This window comes from Trachemys scripta, chromosome 2 (genome assembly GCF_013100865.1).
Source record: "Trachemys scripta elegans isolate TJP31775 chromosome 2, CAS_Tse_1.0, whole genome shotgun sequence".
Taxonomy (NCBI): Eukaryota; Metazoa; Chordata; order Testudines; family Emydidae; genus Trachemys; species Trachemys scripta.
This window is the reverse complement of record NC_048299.1, coordinates 227751889-227767443: the sequence shown is the minus strand read 5'-3', so window position 1 is coordinate 227767443 and position 15555 is coordinate 227751889. Positions and strand designations below refer to the sequence as shown.

The 15555-nt window shown below is 39.8% G+C and overlaps 1 protein-coding gene across 19 annotated transcripts in view; it reads left to right on the top strand.

The window, feature by feature from the left end:
- STAU2 (staufen double-stranded RNA binding protein 2) overlaps positions 1 to 15555 on the top strand; it is a 218507-nt gene that overhangs the window by 100117 nt on the left and 102835 nt on the right. For all 19 annotated transcript variants that reach the window (XR_004644768.1, XR_004644767.1, XM_034763136.1 and 16 more), the window contains one exon: positions 2789 to 3096. Coding sequence is in view for 17 of the 19 variants with exons in the window: in XM_034763136.1 (XP_034619027.1) it covers positions 2789 to 3096 (308 nt within the window). In the remaining 2 variants the exon portion in view is untranslated. The remainder of the gene's footprint in view (positions 1 to 2788; positions 3097 to 15555) is intronic.

Genomic DNA, 15555 nt, shown 5'->3' with positions numbered 1-15555 from the left:
CATTCATGTACCCACTTCCACCATGCACCTATTAGTGCCTGAATTGCTCTGATCTGAAGCAACTTTATGGAGCAATATAGGGTTCCCTGTTAGCAGGCCCCTTGAACTTTCTTGTCTGTGTTTGCCCTGCACGGGCAGTCGGGTTTGAGGAATTGTAGCTTGGCTGCTGTGGCTCTGCACTTATAGATCCATAGATTCTAGGACTGGAAGGGACCTCGAGAGGTCATCGAGTCCAGTCCCCTGCCCGCATGGCAGGACCAAATACTGTCTAGACCATCCCTGATAGACATTTATCTAACCTACTCTTAAATATCTCTAGAGATGGAGATTCCACAACCTCCCTAGGTAGTTTATTCCGGTGTTTAATCACCCTGACAGGAACTTTTTCCTAATGTCCAACCTACACCTCCCTTGCTGCAGTGTAAGCCCATTGCTTCTTGTTCTACCCTCAGAGGCTAAGGTGAACAAGTTTTCTCCCTCCTCCTTATGACACCCTTTTAGATACCTGAAAACTGCTATCATGTCCCCTCTCAGTCTTCTCTTTTCCAAACTAAACAAACCCAATTCTTTCAGCCTTCCTTCATAGGTCATGTTCTCAAGACCTTTAATCATTATTGTTGCTCTTCTCTGGACCCTCTCCAATTTCTCCACATCTTTCTTGAAATGCGGTGCCCAGAACTGGACACAGTACTCCAGTTGAGGCCTAACCAGCGCAGAGTAGAGCGGAAGAATGACTTCTCGTGTCTTGCTCACAACACACCTGTTAATACATCCCAGAATCACGTTTGCTTTTTTTTGCAACAGCATCACTGTTGACTCATATTTAGCTTGTGGTCAACTATAACCCCTAGATCCCTTTCTGCCGTACTCCTTCCTAGACAGTCTCTTCCCATTCTGTATGTGTGAAACTGATTGTTCCTTCCTAAGTGGAGCACTTTGCATTTGTCTTTGTTAAACTTCATCCTGTTTACCTCAGACCATTTCTCCAATTTGTCCAGATCATTTTGAATTATGACCCTATCCTCCAAAGCAGTTGCAATCCCTCCCAGTTTGGTATCATCTGCAAACTTAATAAGCGTACTTGCTCTTGTAGTGGCTCAGTGGGGGGAGGGGGAGAGCCAGAATTTGGGGTCCAGTCCTAATTTTACGCATGCGAGTAGTTCTGTTAGTGGGGCTTGTGTGAGTCTGTATACTTGTGTGAATATGGTTTGCAAGGTCAGACAGGTTGAACCACACATTACATCTCCTGTTGTGAAATTAATCACTGCAGTCACTAAATTATTTGCATTTTAACAATATAACCAAATACTTAATAAAACCTTTTCATGAATTAATCAGCAATATTGGATTGTGGTCTAACCATATGAGGCTTACAATGAGTTAAAAGCAATTTGAGTAAAGCAATTACACGACACACCTATAACCAGTTTGCTCAGACAGCAGTCTGAAACTTCAACAAGGAAGCATGTTCACCATGTATTTGAATTTAAGGATTTTAATTATACCTTGTATTTCTGAATCTACTCCAGGGAGCAGACATCTGATTTAAAAAGTAGCATTTGTGCCACTGAGATTAGGGAAACCCATTATAAGATCCTAGAAACCTAGTTTCAATTCTGCTTTAAGACTGTCCTGCAATCTTAAAATGACTTTCATATGCATTGCAAATGAAAAATAATCTATAAACATTGAACCATAGCATTTTTCTTCTCATTGCTAAACTAGTTGCCAAACTGGTTTACCATTGTAAAATGGACTCTCTACTGCCAGGTGTCACAAATGTCATATTTTAGGCAGTCTTACTGCTACCAACAGAAGGCTCCAATATGCTTGTTGTAATTTAATAAAACATTTTCATGCTCATCATTACCTTTTAAACTATCTGCAAAATGGATATCATTTATTTTTCAAAACATAGCTTGACTGTATAGTAAGACTGCCTCACTTAAACCCTGATCCTGAACAGTCTTGCACACATGAGAATCTCAGTTGATTTCCTCAAGTGTGTCAAGTTATTCAGGTGCACATGTGTATGCAGGATTGGGACTTCATTGTCTAAAAAGATTATTTAAAATTCTGAAATGTAGTTATCAAGAGCAATTATCCTTAACTACATGTCATTAGAGATATTGAAGGATTTTCCATAATTGCACGTGAATAAATTCTTTGGGTCTCTAATACATAGCATAATTCCTATGGTGTAAGTGGGTGATATACGTTCACATTGAGCAAAGAATACACCTTCTCAAGTGTAAGTCACGAAGATATTATTATTTACAATATATAATGTGTCACAGGTGTCCATAATGCTTAAAAAAATAAGACAGTTTCCTTCACTGAAGGGTATGCGGCCTAAATAAGGCATGTTAGCACAGCAAATGATGACAACAGATGATGTAGGGATGTAGTAAGGAAGAGGATTACAACAAAATAAAGATTGTGTTATCATTTTCTGAGGTGTGGCTATGTCTTGTTAGTTCTGACATCTAAGTACCTCATTTGTGCATGCCAGATGGTCTGTTAATGCAAAATCTCAAGCATGGTTTTAGAGGCCACATTTAGGACCTATTTAAAAAAAATCCTTCCCTTTAATGTCCATTTAAAACCAGTTTTGATTATAATCAGGTAGATTATGCGTTCTGACTTGCAGTTACTACTGCAAACAACCCATTGCTTATAAGTATACAGTTTGTTTTCAGGTGGGAAGCATCTAAACTGACAATCGTATAGTTGTCCATCTTTAACTCACTGCAAGTGTAATGAGAATGGTCTTTGCTTTCATTTTCAGCACCAAAGGGAATTCTCCATCTCTCACCTGATGTTTATCAAGAGATGGAAGCAAGCCGCAACAAAGCAGCCCCTGGCACTACTGGAAGCTATTTGTCATCCAAAGAAATGAGCCAGACTTCTAGCTCTTTCTTCAGCATATCTGCTACTACTAATAGTACAGCTACAATTGCCAGGGAACTCCTTATGAATGGAACATCCCCGACTGCTGAAGCCATAGGTCTAAAAGGAATATCTCCTGCTTCCCCCTGTTCTGCAGTGCAGCCTTCAAAACAGCTGGAGTATTTGGCAAGGATTCAAGGCTTTCAGGTATGGGAGGAGGAAAATGAAGCTCTTCAGCCAGAATCATAGCATTGCCATCTAGGATTTCCCTCTTGTCCTCTAGAGTATGACCACGCATGCCATTTATCTTGTAAAATTAGCAGGGGCTCTAAGAAAGTTTTTGGATCCAGGAGATTCCCCCTTACACAATATACATTCTCCTCCTCTGTGTATGTCTGTAGTACAAGTATGGGGTTGCAGCTGTGATTGTAGCTCAAGAAGACCTACCCAAACCAGCTTTAATCTAGCTAGCTCTCACAACTGGAGCAGTGAAGCTGTGGCAGCATGTGTTTCAGTGCAGGCCAGCCGTGTGAGTAATTACCCAGGGTTTCAGGTGGGCTTGCACAGCCTGCACCGAAGTGTGCACTGCCAGGGTTTCACTTTTCCAGGACCCAAGCTAGCTAGCTAAGGAATGTCTGCTTGAGTTGCAGTCACAACCCGTGATTGCAGTATAGATATAACCTTAGCCCATCTTTCTCCCCATTTGTCCTCCTTAAACAATTATAAACTTAAAAGATGTTTCCACTTCCCTTGCACTGCTTTGTGCGTCTCCTCTCAGTGCGCTCCTTTTGTTCTGATACTGGCTCTTCTCTTAGGACCTGGTCCAGCAAAGCACTTAAGCTTGTGCTTAATGTTAAGCATGTGAATAATGACATTGATATCAGTGAGACTACACATACATAAAGTTACGCACTGGTTTAAAGTTGTTGCTGGATCGGGGCCCTTATGGTACTCCTTATAATTGGTGTTCTGCTTTCCTCTCTGCACATGCTATGAGTAGACTGATTGGAAGGTGTAACTTAACAGCGTGTCTGGTGTCAGAGCAGCGTAGAGTGCTCTTGATGCCATGGCCAGTACTAGTGAAAGAATAACATAGGATTTACCATACTGGATCAGTTACCTAGTCCATCCAGTCTTATAACCTGTCTCCAGCAGTGGGCAATACCTTATACTTCATAGGCCAGTAAAAGCCTCTGTAATGCACCTAGCCATTTGTTCAGTGCTACAAAGAGGGGGAAGGAAGCTGCTTCCTGATCACACTCGGAAAATACATACATATGTGCAATAGTATATTTTAATGTGTTTCAACATTGGAGGGTAGGACTGGCTGTCTGCTAAAATTCCATCGTTTTACTGTCGTGGTTTTTTTCTCCTCAGACTTATGAATTTGTTTTGTTTGATAACTTTGTTTCATATGATTTAGCTCATGTAGTATGATCATGTATTATCTGCTTAACTAAATTATGAAAATTAAAGGTTTCTATTAGAATTTTTGTATGCCCATGATTGTTTTTTTTTCCAAGCCCATGTAATTTACAAAGTATGCAGTTGCTTGTAATGATTTCAACAGGACCGTTAAAATTGGAGGCATAGTGTCAGACACTGTGTTCCATAAATTGGAATAGATCCATTGACTTTAACAGAGCTACATCGATTTGCACCAACTGGAACTGGCCCATTGTTCTTAATGAAGAAAACATGCACTCCGATTCTGAACAATCCTCAGTATATAGCTTTTGATTAATTAGTTTTTATTTCTTTTAATACAAGAAAAGACAAAATCTAATTACAGTAGAGTTAAATTACTAATAAGAGTTAAATATCTTGTATTTCTCTGAGTTCCATTTGTCATCTGCATACAGTAGGAGCAGACAAATCTTGATGAAAGGAAATTCAATCCCCAATGTTTTCACTGCTTCCTTTCACATCTTGTCAGACTGCTTGTGTCTGCTAGTAATATTTTATTTTCATATACCCAAAGCACAATTTATGGTAGTATTTTCCCAAGCTACATATTGATTCCTACTTAGCTGTGGTAGGTGGCTACTGTAAAATGATTTGTGTTGTCCTGATTTTTCATTCTTTGATTCTAGGTGATTGTGTTGAAATTGTAGTTTTTAAAGGGTCTTAACTTGAGCCAGACATATAATCCCTGCTTTATCATTACATTTTTCTTGTCCATAATACTGCACAATAATACACTAACTTTGGTAGAGAATCTTTTTGATTTCCACATACCCTCTGTATATAAACTGGTGATTTTACAACATATCAGCATGCTTTCTTATTGCCTTGGTTGAATGAATTTGGTATTGATGTGAAACTCTGTGCCACTGCTGGATCACTGAACTGAGGTGGAGCAGTGAACAGAATCTCTGTGGGAAATGGCTTAGTGGCCTGTCAGGTGCATATCACAGGTCTCTTCACCATTTCACTGTAGAAAGCTCTTTGTGTTTAAGAGTTTAAAAGCCTATTTCTTTACAGGTTAACTTTCTCAGGCATATTTACCAAGTAGAAAAATAGTACATTCACAAACAGGTAGTTTGTTTCATGTTTCCTGAATGCCCTGAAATGATTTTTGAACTGTTAGCATGTTATGTGCATTCTGGTCCACACAATAACAGTAGTTTTGTCTTTCATGATCAACATATACGTTTTGTTCTGTTATAATTTATTTATTTTAAATAAATACTTGTCTGAAGTTTTATTATTGTAAATGTAAACAAATATTTGCTTATTGAATTTATGATATTTCTTTCAACTTCTTTAGCTGAAGAGGGAACCTTTTGTTATGTGGTTATTTAATTTAAATTCTTCTGAACTAATTGTATATGACATCAGTCATGTTGTGTTACAAACTATTAATAGTTAAAAACTATCAGGACCAATATGGAAAAGCGCTTAAAAAGTATATTACATTTTCTTGACTTCTTATTCCAAAGAAATTTGTAAATGGTAGATAGCAGCTCTCTCACACCATAATACAGATGCTATCCATGGATCCTTTCCAAGAATGGCAGAGTTCAAATTACCATTCTTAATGAAGCCAAATACTTCACAAATAAGCCTTTACAAAGTCTGAATAAAGCATTCTTAGTACTTATTTTATAAAATGTATGCAAATGATCTACAAGTTAATTATTTTGCAGATGATTGCTTAAAGGAAAATTAAGCTTTGGTTAAAATAGTTATTTTTAAATAACTGTCTTTTTATTCACTGCTTTGTAACTGGAATAGAGAAGTTAAAACAAATTTGCTGACAGTTTAAGTGTAGTAAATTATTTGAAAGAGTTTGTTGAAATTGAAATCTCTAAAGAAACAGTTTACACATTAATGGTCTAACCCTGTAGTTCTTACTAAGGCAGAACACTCATTGGAGTTAGAGTCCATCAGTTAATCTAATGGGAGGTTTCCTGAAGTAAGGATGATAGGGCTCAAGGTACCATAATTTTTGGCCCCATCCTGCAATCGCTGAGTGTGGACACAATGATGCAACTCTGTGGAGCCCCATTGGTTTCAGTAGTGCACCTGCATGCAGTGATTTCAGGATCAGGGCCTTAGATACATTCATCTTTTCACTATCAGGGTTCTCTAAGAGGAGCTTCTGTTTGAATTTTTGTCACTGATTGCAGTGCTTGCACAGTATAACTATTTTCCCGCTTCTGTTTGTTTATTAACGATTCCATTTTATACACTATTTACTTAAAAATTGCATTGCTGAGCATTTTTCAAGTGATCCTCACTTCACTAAAATGTAGCATTGTGTGTGTCTTAGATATTTGTCTGTGTCTGATTTAGGTGCAAGTCCTGCAAAGACTTACACTTATGACTAACTTCATTCCCCTGAGAAGTCCCATGGGACTCTCTGAAGTCAATAGGATTGCTCTTGGTGCACAAAGTTCAGCACTAGTGTAAGGATCATGGCCTTGGGATGTAAGCAGAGAGATGCCCAACCAGAACTGACTGAAATCAAAAAGTATATCCTCATAGTCCAAACTTTGTGGCAATTTGGATATGGCTATCAATCCAGTCTTGTCTGGACCTAGGAATTGGATCGGATTTGAAATATATGGTTTGGATTAGAAGTTCAGATTGGTCTCTAATTGTAAGAGCCTTGGAATGGGGACCATGGATAAAATCTTCAAAAGTACTTAAGTGCCATTTTCAAAAGTGACTTGGGCACTTAGAAGCCTACGGGTATGTCTACACTACCCACCGGATTGGCAGGCAGCAATCGATCCAGCAGGGGGTCGATTTATTGCATCTATCCCTGAGCGCTCTCCCATCGACTCCTGTACTCCAGCGCTGTGAGAAGTGCAGGCAGAGTCGACGGAGGAGCGGCAGCAGTCGACTCACCGTGGTGAAGACACCACAGTAAGTTGATCTAAGTACGTCGACTTCACCTACGTTATTCATGTAGCTGAAGTTGCGTAACTTAGATCGATTCCTCCCCCCAGTGTACACCAGGCCTGAGTCTCGTTGAGTTTCAAAGGAATTTAGGCACCTAAAGATGCAGATAACCGACTTAGGTGCTTTTGAAATCCAACTAGGAGCCTAAGTTCCTAACTCATATTGATTTCCGTGGGAGTTAAACATCTAGCCTGCTTTGGTGCTTTTCAAACTACCACTAGATAGCTAGCCACATCTTTGAAAATCTGGTCCTATTCACTTTTGAAAATGGGACTTAAGCTTCTAAGTCACTTAGTTGCTTTTAAAAATTGTGTTTGTTTAACATTGAACTCACTACTTAGTAATAGTGTCAGAGATGGGTAGCTAGTTCTACTGCTGTTATACTATTTAATAATGAAGGGCTCCAGCCTGAAGTTCTTATATAGGCAAACCTTCCAGTGACTTGAATACCAATAAGATTTGGCTTCACTGGGAGTTCTCATTGCATATAGACTGAGTCAGGCTTCAGCACTGAGCCCGAAGAAAAGAACTTGCATGTTAAAACTAATCAACTGATTTCTTTGTGTGTCTGACACTTGGTGTGCTTACTGCTTGTCTGACTCGTGACAGCGTTTTCAGCAAGATCTGATCACCAGCTGAAGGATCAGAAATATCCATTTTTATTCAAAAATTCTTTCCAAATGCAGTTCGAGTCAAGAAATGTCTTTCTTTGTTAAATTTCAAAGCACTTAGCTGGATGGGTGCAACATTCTTTTCAGTATTTCTTATATACGTGACCCAGTGTAACTTGCCTTTTTAGTTTGGCAGAGCTCCCTGGGAATCTTAGTATTAGCTGTTTCCTTCCTCCTAACTTAACTCTGGTGCTGCTTTTACCTCACTAGCGCTCTAATCTGCACCTATCCCCTGTTTGGTAGATAGGACATATTCTTTCCTCTGAGGTTAAAGTCAGTGGTAAGCTATGCATTGTTAAAGAAGGATGAACTAACAGGGTGCAACTTTCTTCTCCATCCAAGAGCAATTGTTTCTTTGAGATTTCACCAGTCTTAGCAGGGTATCCTACAACCTCTCATTCACATCAGCTTCTAGCTGAAAACCTAGGACCAGAGCTTTAGCTGGTGCAAATAATCATAGCTTTGTTGAAGTCAATGGAGTTATACCAATTTACACCAGTTAAGGATCTGGCCACTATTACTACATTTTGAAGTTATCCTTAAACTCACAATATCACAAAAATGTAGCAGTGGTAAATAGGAAGTAGGCTCCAGTGAGATATTTACCAGACATTTGAACGCTGAAAAACAAAGTTCTCTGGGTTAGCTTTCAGACATACAGTTGTGTACTGGGTGTGCTCGTTAGATTAGGGATAAAAACAACCAAGAAAATTACAGAGCATCTTCCAATTACCCCAAATTCAAACAGCTGTAAGAGCAAAAATTAACAGAAGGGTTCTTATGCTGCTGAACTGAAGTATGGTAGCATGCTGAAGAAATTCAGTGTGTTATCTCATTCCGAACTGGATGTTCTTGCTGCATAGGAAGAGTGGACAGAGCAGTAATGTCAACTGGGGTAGAAGATGGGGTGCCCATCAGATTGGGCTCAGGGGCAGCACATTCAGAAGAAGGCCCCCTGGCTTCCAGGCAGGAGATCATAGGGCATTTCCTGTCACAGTGTTTGTTCCAGGTAGCTTACAGAATGCATGCCACACACCTGTATATCACCTTGGCTTACAAATAGAGAGTTCCCATCCCTTCCATCTGCAGCTTCTGGAAGAGAGGGCATCACTCTCTTGCCTATATTTCCATTCCTTTTTCTTAACTGCTGGGAGCAGGAAGGCTTTACTTTTTCTTACTTGCATCCATCTGTTGGGAAAAAAGCCTTTCTTCCTCCTTGCTGCTGTGTAAGAGGAGACCTCTCATTCTTCCTCCAACCTGCTGGAAGGGAGGAAGACACTTACCACAGCTGTTTTGTCCTCCTTACCCCACCATAATATGTTTCTCCACTGCTGCTTTACCATTTCCTCCAGCAACCAGTCCAAAGCACTCAAGAAGCAGATATTTCTTCAAGGAGGTCTAACCAAACACCAAATTTGAAGGAATTTGAATTTCAGTTGTTGTGATCCAATGGTCATGTGGGTGGGGGGGGGGGGTAAGCTGAAAAAAAAATTCCATTCTCCCCAGAGAATGATCAAAAATGGTTGGTAGATTTTCCTCAGTTTCCTTTATTAAAAAAAAAAAAAAACAGCGCCTTTCAGCTGAGACAAACTTGCAAAGTTTCAGCCTGAAAAAAAATGGTTGGGAAAAGTTACGAAAATATGAAAACAGGAGGTTATAACAGAAATCTGGGTGCAACTTTCATTGTAGCTTTAGTTGTTAGTTATTATAATAGCACATATATTCAAAGTTTCCATAGAAAAGGGAGAAGTCCTAAAGAATTATTTCTTGGGGAAAGTCTGGCTGATGCTGATCATGGGGAATGGAACCAAATGACCAAATCTAGAACATAAAACCAAATGATATGGTTGTGGACTCCAATCCTTCAACTGCAGAAACATTTGTAACTATTGTTGGCCTGGAAACTAGACCCCGAGCAAATGTTCCAGTACTGGAACAATACAAAAGTCTCTTAGCCAGTTTGAGTGGAAAAGCATAAATACATAAAGGAAAGGAGGTTGTGGAAATTTTAACCCCAGGCTTCCTGGCATCATTAATGTAAAATGCATTGGAAGACAGTGTTAACAAACAGCTTTCAAGAATCTGTTTTGAAAAAGGTCTTGCTTCCAGAGTGGTCAAACCATAATTAGGATAAAATTATTTAAATTTTTTTTTTCCACCAAGACTATCTAAAGTGACCCAATCTAGATAAGTTTTTCATCCACACCAGAGGCAAAAAATATTTAAGGCTCCAATCCCACATCATGTGGGTAGACTGCTGTGCCTGCAAGGAGCCCCATTGAAATCGGTGGAGACCTGTACCAACATAGCAGTCCCCCTGATTGCCATCAGTTGTGGGGTTAGGGCTTAACTGAGAACAACACTTTATCAGAGACGTGAGCCACTGATTCAAATTCATACTAAAAAAGTGTTCCTCAGACATGTCAGACATTAATATTAATGATGAACAGTGGCAGAGGGCCAGTGGAGATTGCTGATATTTTCTTACACACACACATAAAAAGCTTATTGATACATAGACTTACTATGGGCATACCTCACTGGTAACCATATGTTGTGATTTTTATTACCATAGTGCCTATGAGCTCCAGTCAAGGATCAGGAACCACAAAGAGCTTACAATCTAAGTATAAGACAAGAGACAACAGATGGATGGAGACAGACTGATCGGGGAGTGCAAGGAAACAATAAGACAGCGTTGATCAGCATGGTAGACTGTGGTCTCAGCACACCAGACACGTGGTCGTTGTCAAGTGTTTTGTAGGCATTACAGCAAAAGAGTGTTTGAGGAGGGTTTAGAAGGTAGCTAATGAGGGAGCTTGTTAGAAAATTTAACAAGTGGGTGATGAAGGCTGGCATTATGGGCTGGACAGAGATGAGTCAACATCTTGATAGTGACTAAGACATGATCGGTAGAGTGGAGATAGGCTGTGAAGGGTCTGGAAAGTGCGGAGAAGCAGCTTATGTTTGATGCAGTAGAGAAGGTGGTCTCAAAGGGAGGGATTCTGGAGGGGTAACATGGTTAAAACAGTGGGAAGAGCTTGGGGAGGAAGATTAGGAGTTCTTTTAGCTTGTTAAGCTTGCGCTGATAGCTAGACATCCACTAGTATATGTGAGGGAGACAGGCAGAGATTTTAATTCAAAGAAGGAGACGACTGGAGTAAAGAGGTAAATCTGAGAGAGGGTAATGGAATTTGTGTTTTTGGATGAGATTGCTCAGAGATAAGTTGTAGCAGGAGAGGAGAAATAGACTAAGGATAGAGGTAGTGGAACCCTCACAGAAAATTGGATGAGGAGAATCCTCCTCATCCAATGAGGAAGGAGCAATGAGGAAGAGAACCAGGAAAGCACAAGATTTCAAGACGAGCATGGTTGACTGTGACTAAGGCAGCTGACATGTCAAGGAGGATGAGGCTGGAGTACTGGTTCTGAGCTTTGGCTTGTAAGAGGTCATTAGAGACTTGTATTCTTATTATGGTTTCCCCGCCACATATTCTCCTTCCATGCCTCCCTCCTTTGTGCTACATTTTCTTGATACATCTTGTCTTGAATTTGCTCCTGATTCTGGAACTTGCTGTTGGCGGGCATGTACAAATATCCACCTTGTGGTGTCAGATTGTAAGCTCTTTGAATCAGCTTGTGATACTCTTGCCACGGTGATATTTACTAGCACATTACTCTAATAGTCCCATTGGTTTCAGTGGAACTATTTATAGAATGAGTAAGATATTGCTCATCATGAATAAGGGTGTTAGAATCTAGCAGTTTGGTGCAGGGGATGCATCTTCCTGTACGTTTAAACACCACCATGCTCCACAGGGCTAACACAACAACAACAGCCCTTAATCCAAAAAACTACCTCTGAAGTCTTAACCACATGCTTCCATTATCTCATAAAAGTCCCATCTCTTCACTGAGAACTTAAATCCTATAGAAGACTCTGTCAAGTGATTCATTATCCCAAGTTTCCTAGCACCTATCAGCCTTCATCTCTTCCTGATAGTTTGTCACTGATCTTTAATTTCTAACCATGTGTAGGTTTGCTAATATGAACTCTGCAGTTTCACTAGGTGCCAAGCCAAAGTCTTTATGTTCCCCACATTCAAATGTCTGCAGTACCTTTCTACTACCCTGCCCATCACTATCTCTCACCCTCAGAGAGAAGAAAGCCCAGTATTTTAAAAGCATTTAATGCCTTGGTGTTTCTGTCCTCAGAAAACACTTAATGGAGTCTTCTTGTTTCAAGTTAGTGAGGAAGGATGACAGGTGGAGGGGAACTGTGCAAATTAATTCAGGACTGGTGCACTGAATAAAATATTTTTGCGTTCATTAGTATCTTGAAAAGGGTAACTGAAATTCTCCAAATGCCTGCATGTAACTTTGTGCATGAAGAAATGCAAGTTACATTCTCATAACCAACACACTTGTGTGAGGGGGAAAAAAAGTTGTAAAACTGTCATGATCTCTCCAAATATTGTAGTCAGTACTAAACAAGCCAGGCTCTGCTCCCTGCCAAGTTCTTTTAGAGTAAATTCTAATGTGACTTGGTAAGTTAGATACAAACCTTGCACTGGAGTGAAGCCAAAACTTTTTGAAATTCTTGAAGTCTCAGCTAGCAGAAATATAAAAAAGTATGTTGCTGAGTCTTTAGTAGGGTGGGATTTAGTTTTAACCATAATATCATAACTTAGACTCTCAAACCAAAACCCTTAACAAGAAAAGTAGCAAGAAATGCAGGGGAGGAAGAAATAAGACTAAAACCTGCCATTAAAATCCACATTCCTCATTGCAGACAGGAGGCTAGACTTACAGACAGTGAATTTTAGCTCACAATTAGAAGTCTGGTCATTTTAAAAATTAGGAGCACAAAGAAACAGCATTATTTTTAGAAGTGAAATGTATGTGCCTTCTGTGAAAGAAAATAATGAGGTGGGGTTTTTTGTATGTACAATGTTGCATACCTAAATTACTCCACAATAGAATGGATAGTGTGACAAAGCTCTGTCCTTGTCTCTATAGGTCCCGTGTTTCCTGGCAGATTTTGCTAGCCTCAGAGGCTCACTGTGACACTCCACATAGCGCCTCTCTCTCTAGAAGCAAGGGTCACAGCTTACTGAGCCATTTTCATCATAAGCCAGTAAGGGAGGGGAGGAGAAGCTACCCTCCCTTGCACAGTCTCTGTTGTCTCCCAAACTCATGATTAATCAGGGGGGAGCCCAGGCCTGCCCTCTACTCCAGGCTCCAGCCCAGGGACCCTAATAGGATCAGCTTCAGTAGCTGACTTCTTAGAAAAAAGACGCATACAATTCCCTGGGCCACTTCCCCACAGCAGCCCCCTTCCTCAAGATCCACTTCACCCTTACCTCAAGGATTCCTTCCTTGTGCCTGATATGGTTTGTACTGCTCAGTCTCTCCAACAGCACAGCTTCCTCCTTCAGCTCCTGACACACATGCCCACCTGACTAACTGGGAGGCTTTTAACTAGTTTCAGCCAGCCCCTGATTGGCTTCAGGTGTCCCAATCAACGTAGCTGTCCTCCCTGCCTTCTGGAAAGATCTTAATTGGCCCCAGGTGTCTTAATTGACCTGGAGCAGCTGCCATTTGCTTATCCTGGTAACAGGGATTTGTTTAGCCTGTGGCTAATATATCTGTCTCCCATTACTTTACTATAGCCATCTAGCCTTGCCCTGTCACAATAACTTATCACCAGATTTTCAGCAAATTCTGGGAGCTGTTCTTCTGCTTGCAATTTCACACTGATTAACTGCCCTTGCTCATCAAGATAGTAACCTCCAATATATGCTTTCACTTGCACTACATAGACAGCTTATAAGTTTCCATCTTCACTTAAACAGTCTTCATAACCAAGAAGAGAATTAGGAGCAGGTGAATACATATTTCCGTTGAAGCCAAAATGTTGTTTAAAATATGAATGTTTTTCTCCAAACCTGCCTTAATTCCTCAGTTATTAGAAGCAGTTACATCAGTCACTTGTTCCTCCACAAACTTTCTAAAGCAAACCCTTTCCTTGTATACTTCATTAGCAAGGCACAAACCCCTCATTTTTCCCAGTACATATGAAGAAAACAGAAGGTTTTTTTTTATACAAATTTGGCACCATTTTCATATTTACTTTGACTGTTTGAAATATAAATTGAGTTTGGCTTTTCTCTCCAAGAATATATTAGTTGTTTTCTGAATAATTATGTGTTAGTGAATCAGAGGCGGCTAAGACATTTGTATTAGAACTGTGTCAGGTATGACTTACATTGCTCTATAGTGTTTTACAATGTTTCATGTCTGAGTAATTCATGTGTTTGTTTTTTTCAGGCTGGTTGGTTGTAGTGTTTTGTGGGTGATATATTTAAAATTTTTAACTTTGTACAATAAAAGTATTTTCTTCACAGATAAATATATCCCTCCGTAACTAGATTTGTAGGAAATGAGTGCTGGCTCTCTTGTTCAGGCACAGAGTTGTTCTTGCAGTCACGAATGGCATCGACTGAAAACATTGTTGCTTCTTTTACATGTGAAACTTAGGCATGCCATTCCGACACCTTAATTCCCAGCACATATTATCTAGTGATAGAGGGAAGATAAATTAAGTTACTGTACACATTTTGCTGCATTGTGATCCATGCAACTACAGTGGCTGAAGCCCTACTTTCCTCTCAGATGGAACTGAGCATCACAGTGACTACAATGACAAGACAGGAAAGGTCAATGGCTAGGCCTTTCTCACTTGACTGAGCACAATGGATGTATGCATGAGCTTTTAAAATCACAGCCATCACTGAGAACAAGAGACTTCTGTTTGGAGGGTATATAAATAAATGGGGCACAAGCCTTTTTGACTAAGATCAAGTGCAGAATTAGTTTAATAAATATCTGATATGTCCTCTTTGGGGGAATTATGTCCTGATCTAATAAGTTTTTTCCATCTTTACCTACTGCAGTTCACTATGTACAAAAGTTTTTATATACAGCAACTTAAGTGTCCACTCCACTATAACCAGCAATATAAAAACCTGTTCTGGTAACCTATGACGAGGATGACCAGATAGCATATGTGAAAAATCGGGACAGGAGGTGGGGGTAATAGACGCCTATATAAGAAAAAGCCCTGAATATCAGGATTGTCCCTATAAAATCAGGACATCTGGTCACCCTACCTACCTTAACCTGTTTGTTAAGCTGTCTATTTATGGTGCAGCAAGTGTTTATTTCTTAGTCAGAAACCTAGTACTGCATGTTTTAATAAAGATTTAAGCCTATAATACAGCTGGTATGCTGGCTGTAGAAGCAGGGAGCATGTTATGAATATCCCAAGATTTAGTGCTGAACTGTCAGTCTTTTAGCTACCGAGTATCTTTACTCTTCCATGCAGTAGCTACAATGGAAACTTTGCCCACTGCTGTGAAGTGGACACAGCGATTAATGAACCTGAAGCATACTAATCAAACATATGTTTTCTTGACATAATGATTGTGTTATATATCACATATGAATGTACAGGCCTTTATCTTTCCTTAATGATCTAGCAAGGGGTCTTTCTTAAATGTGGGTGTTTTTCATGCGCTCCTTA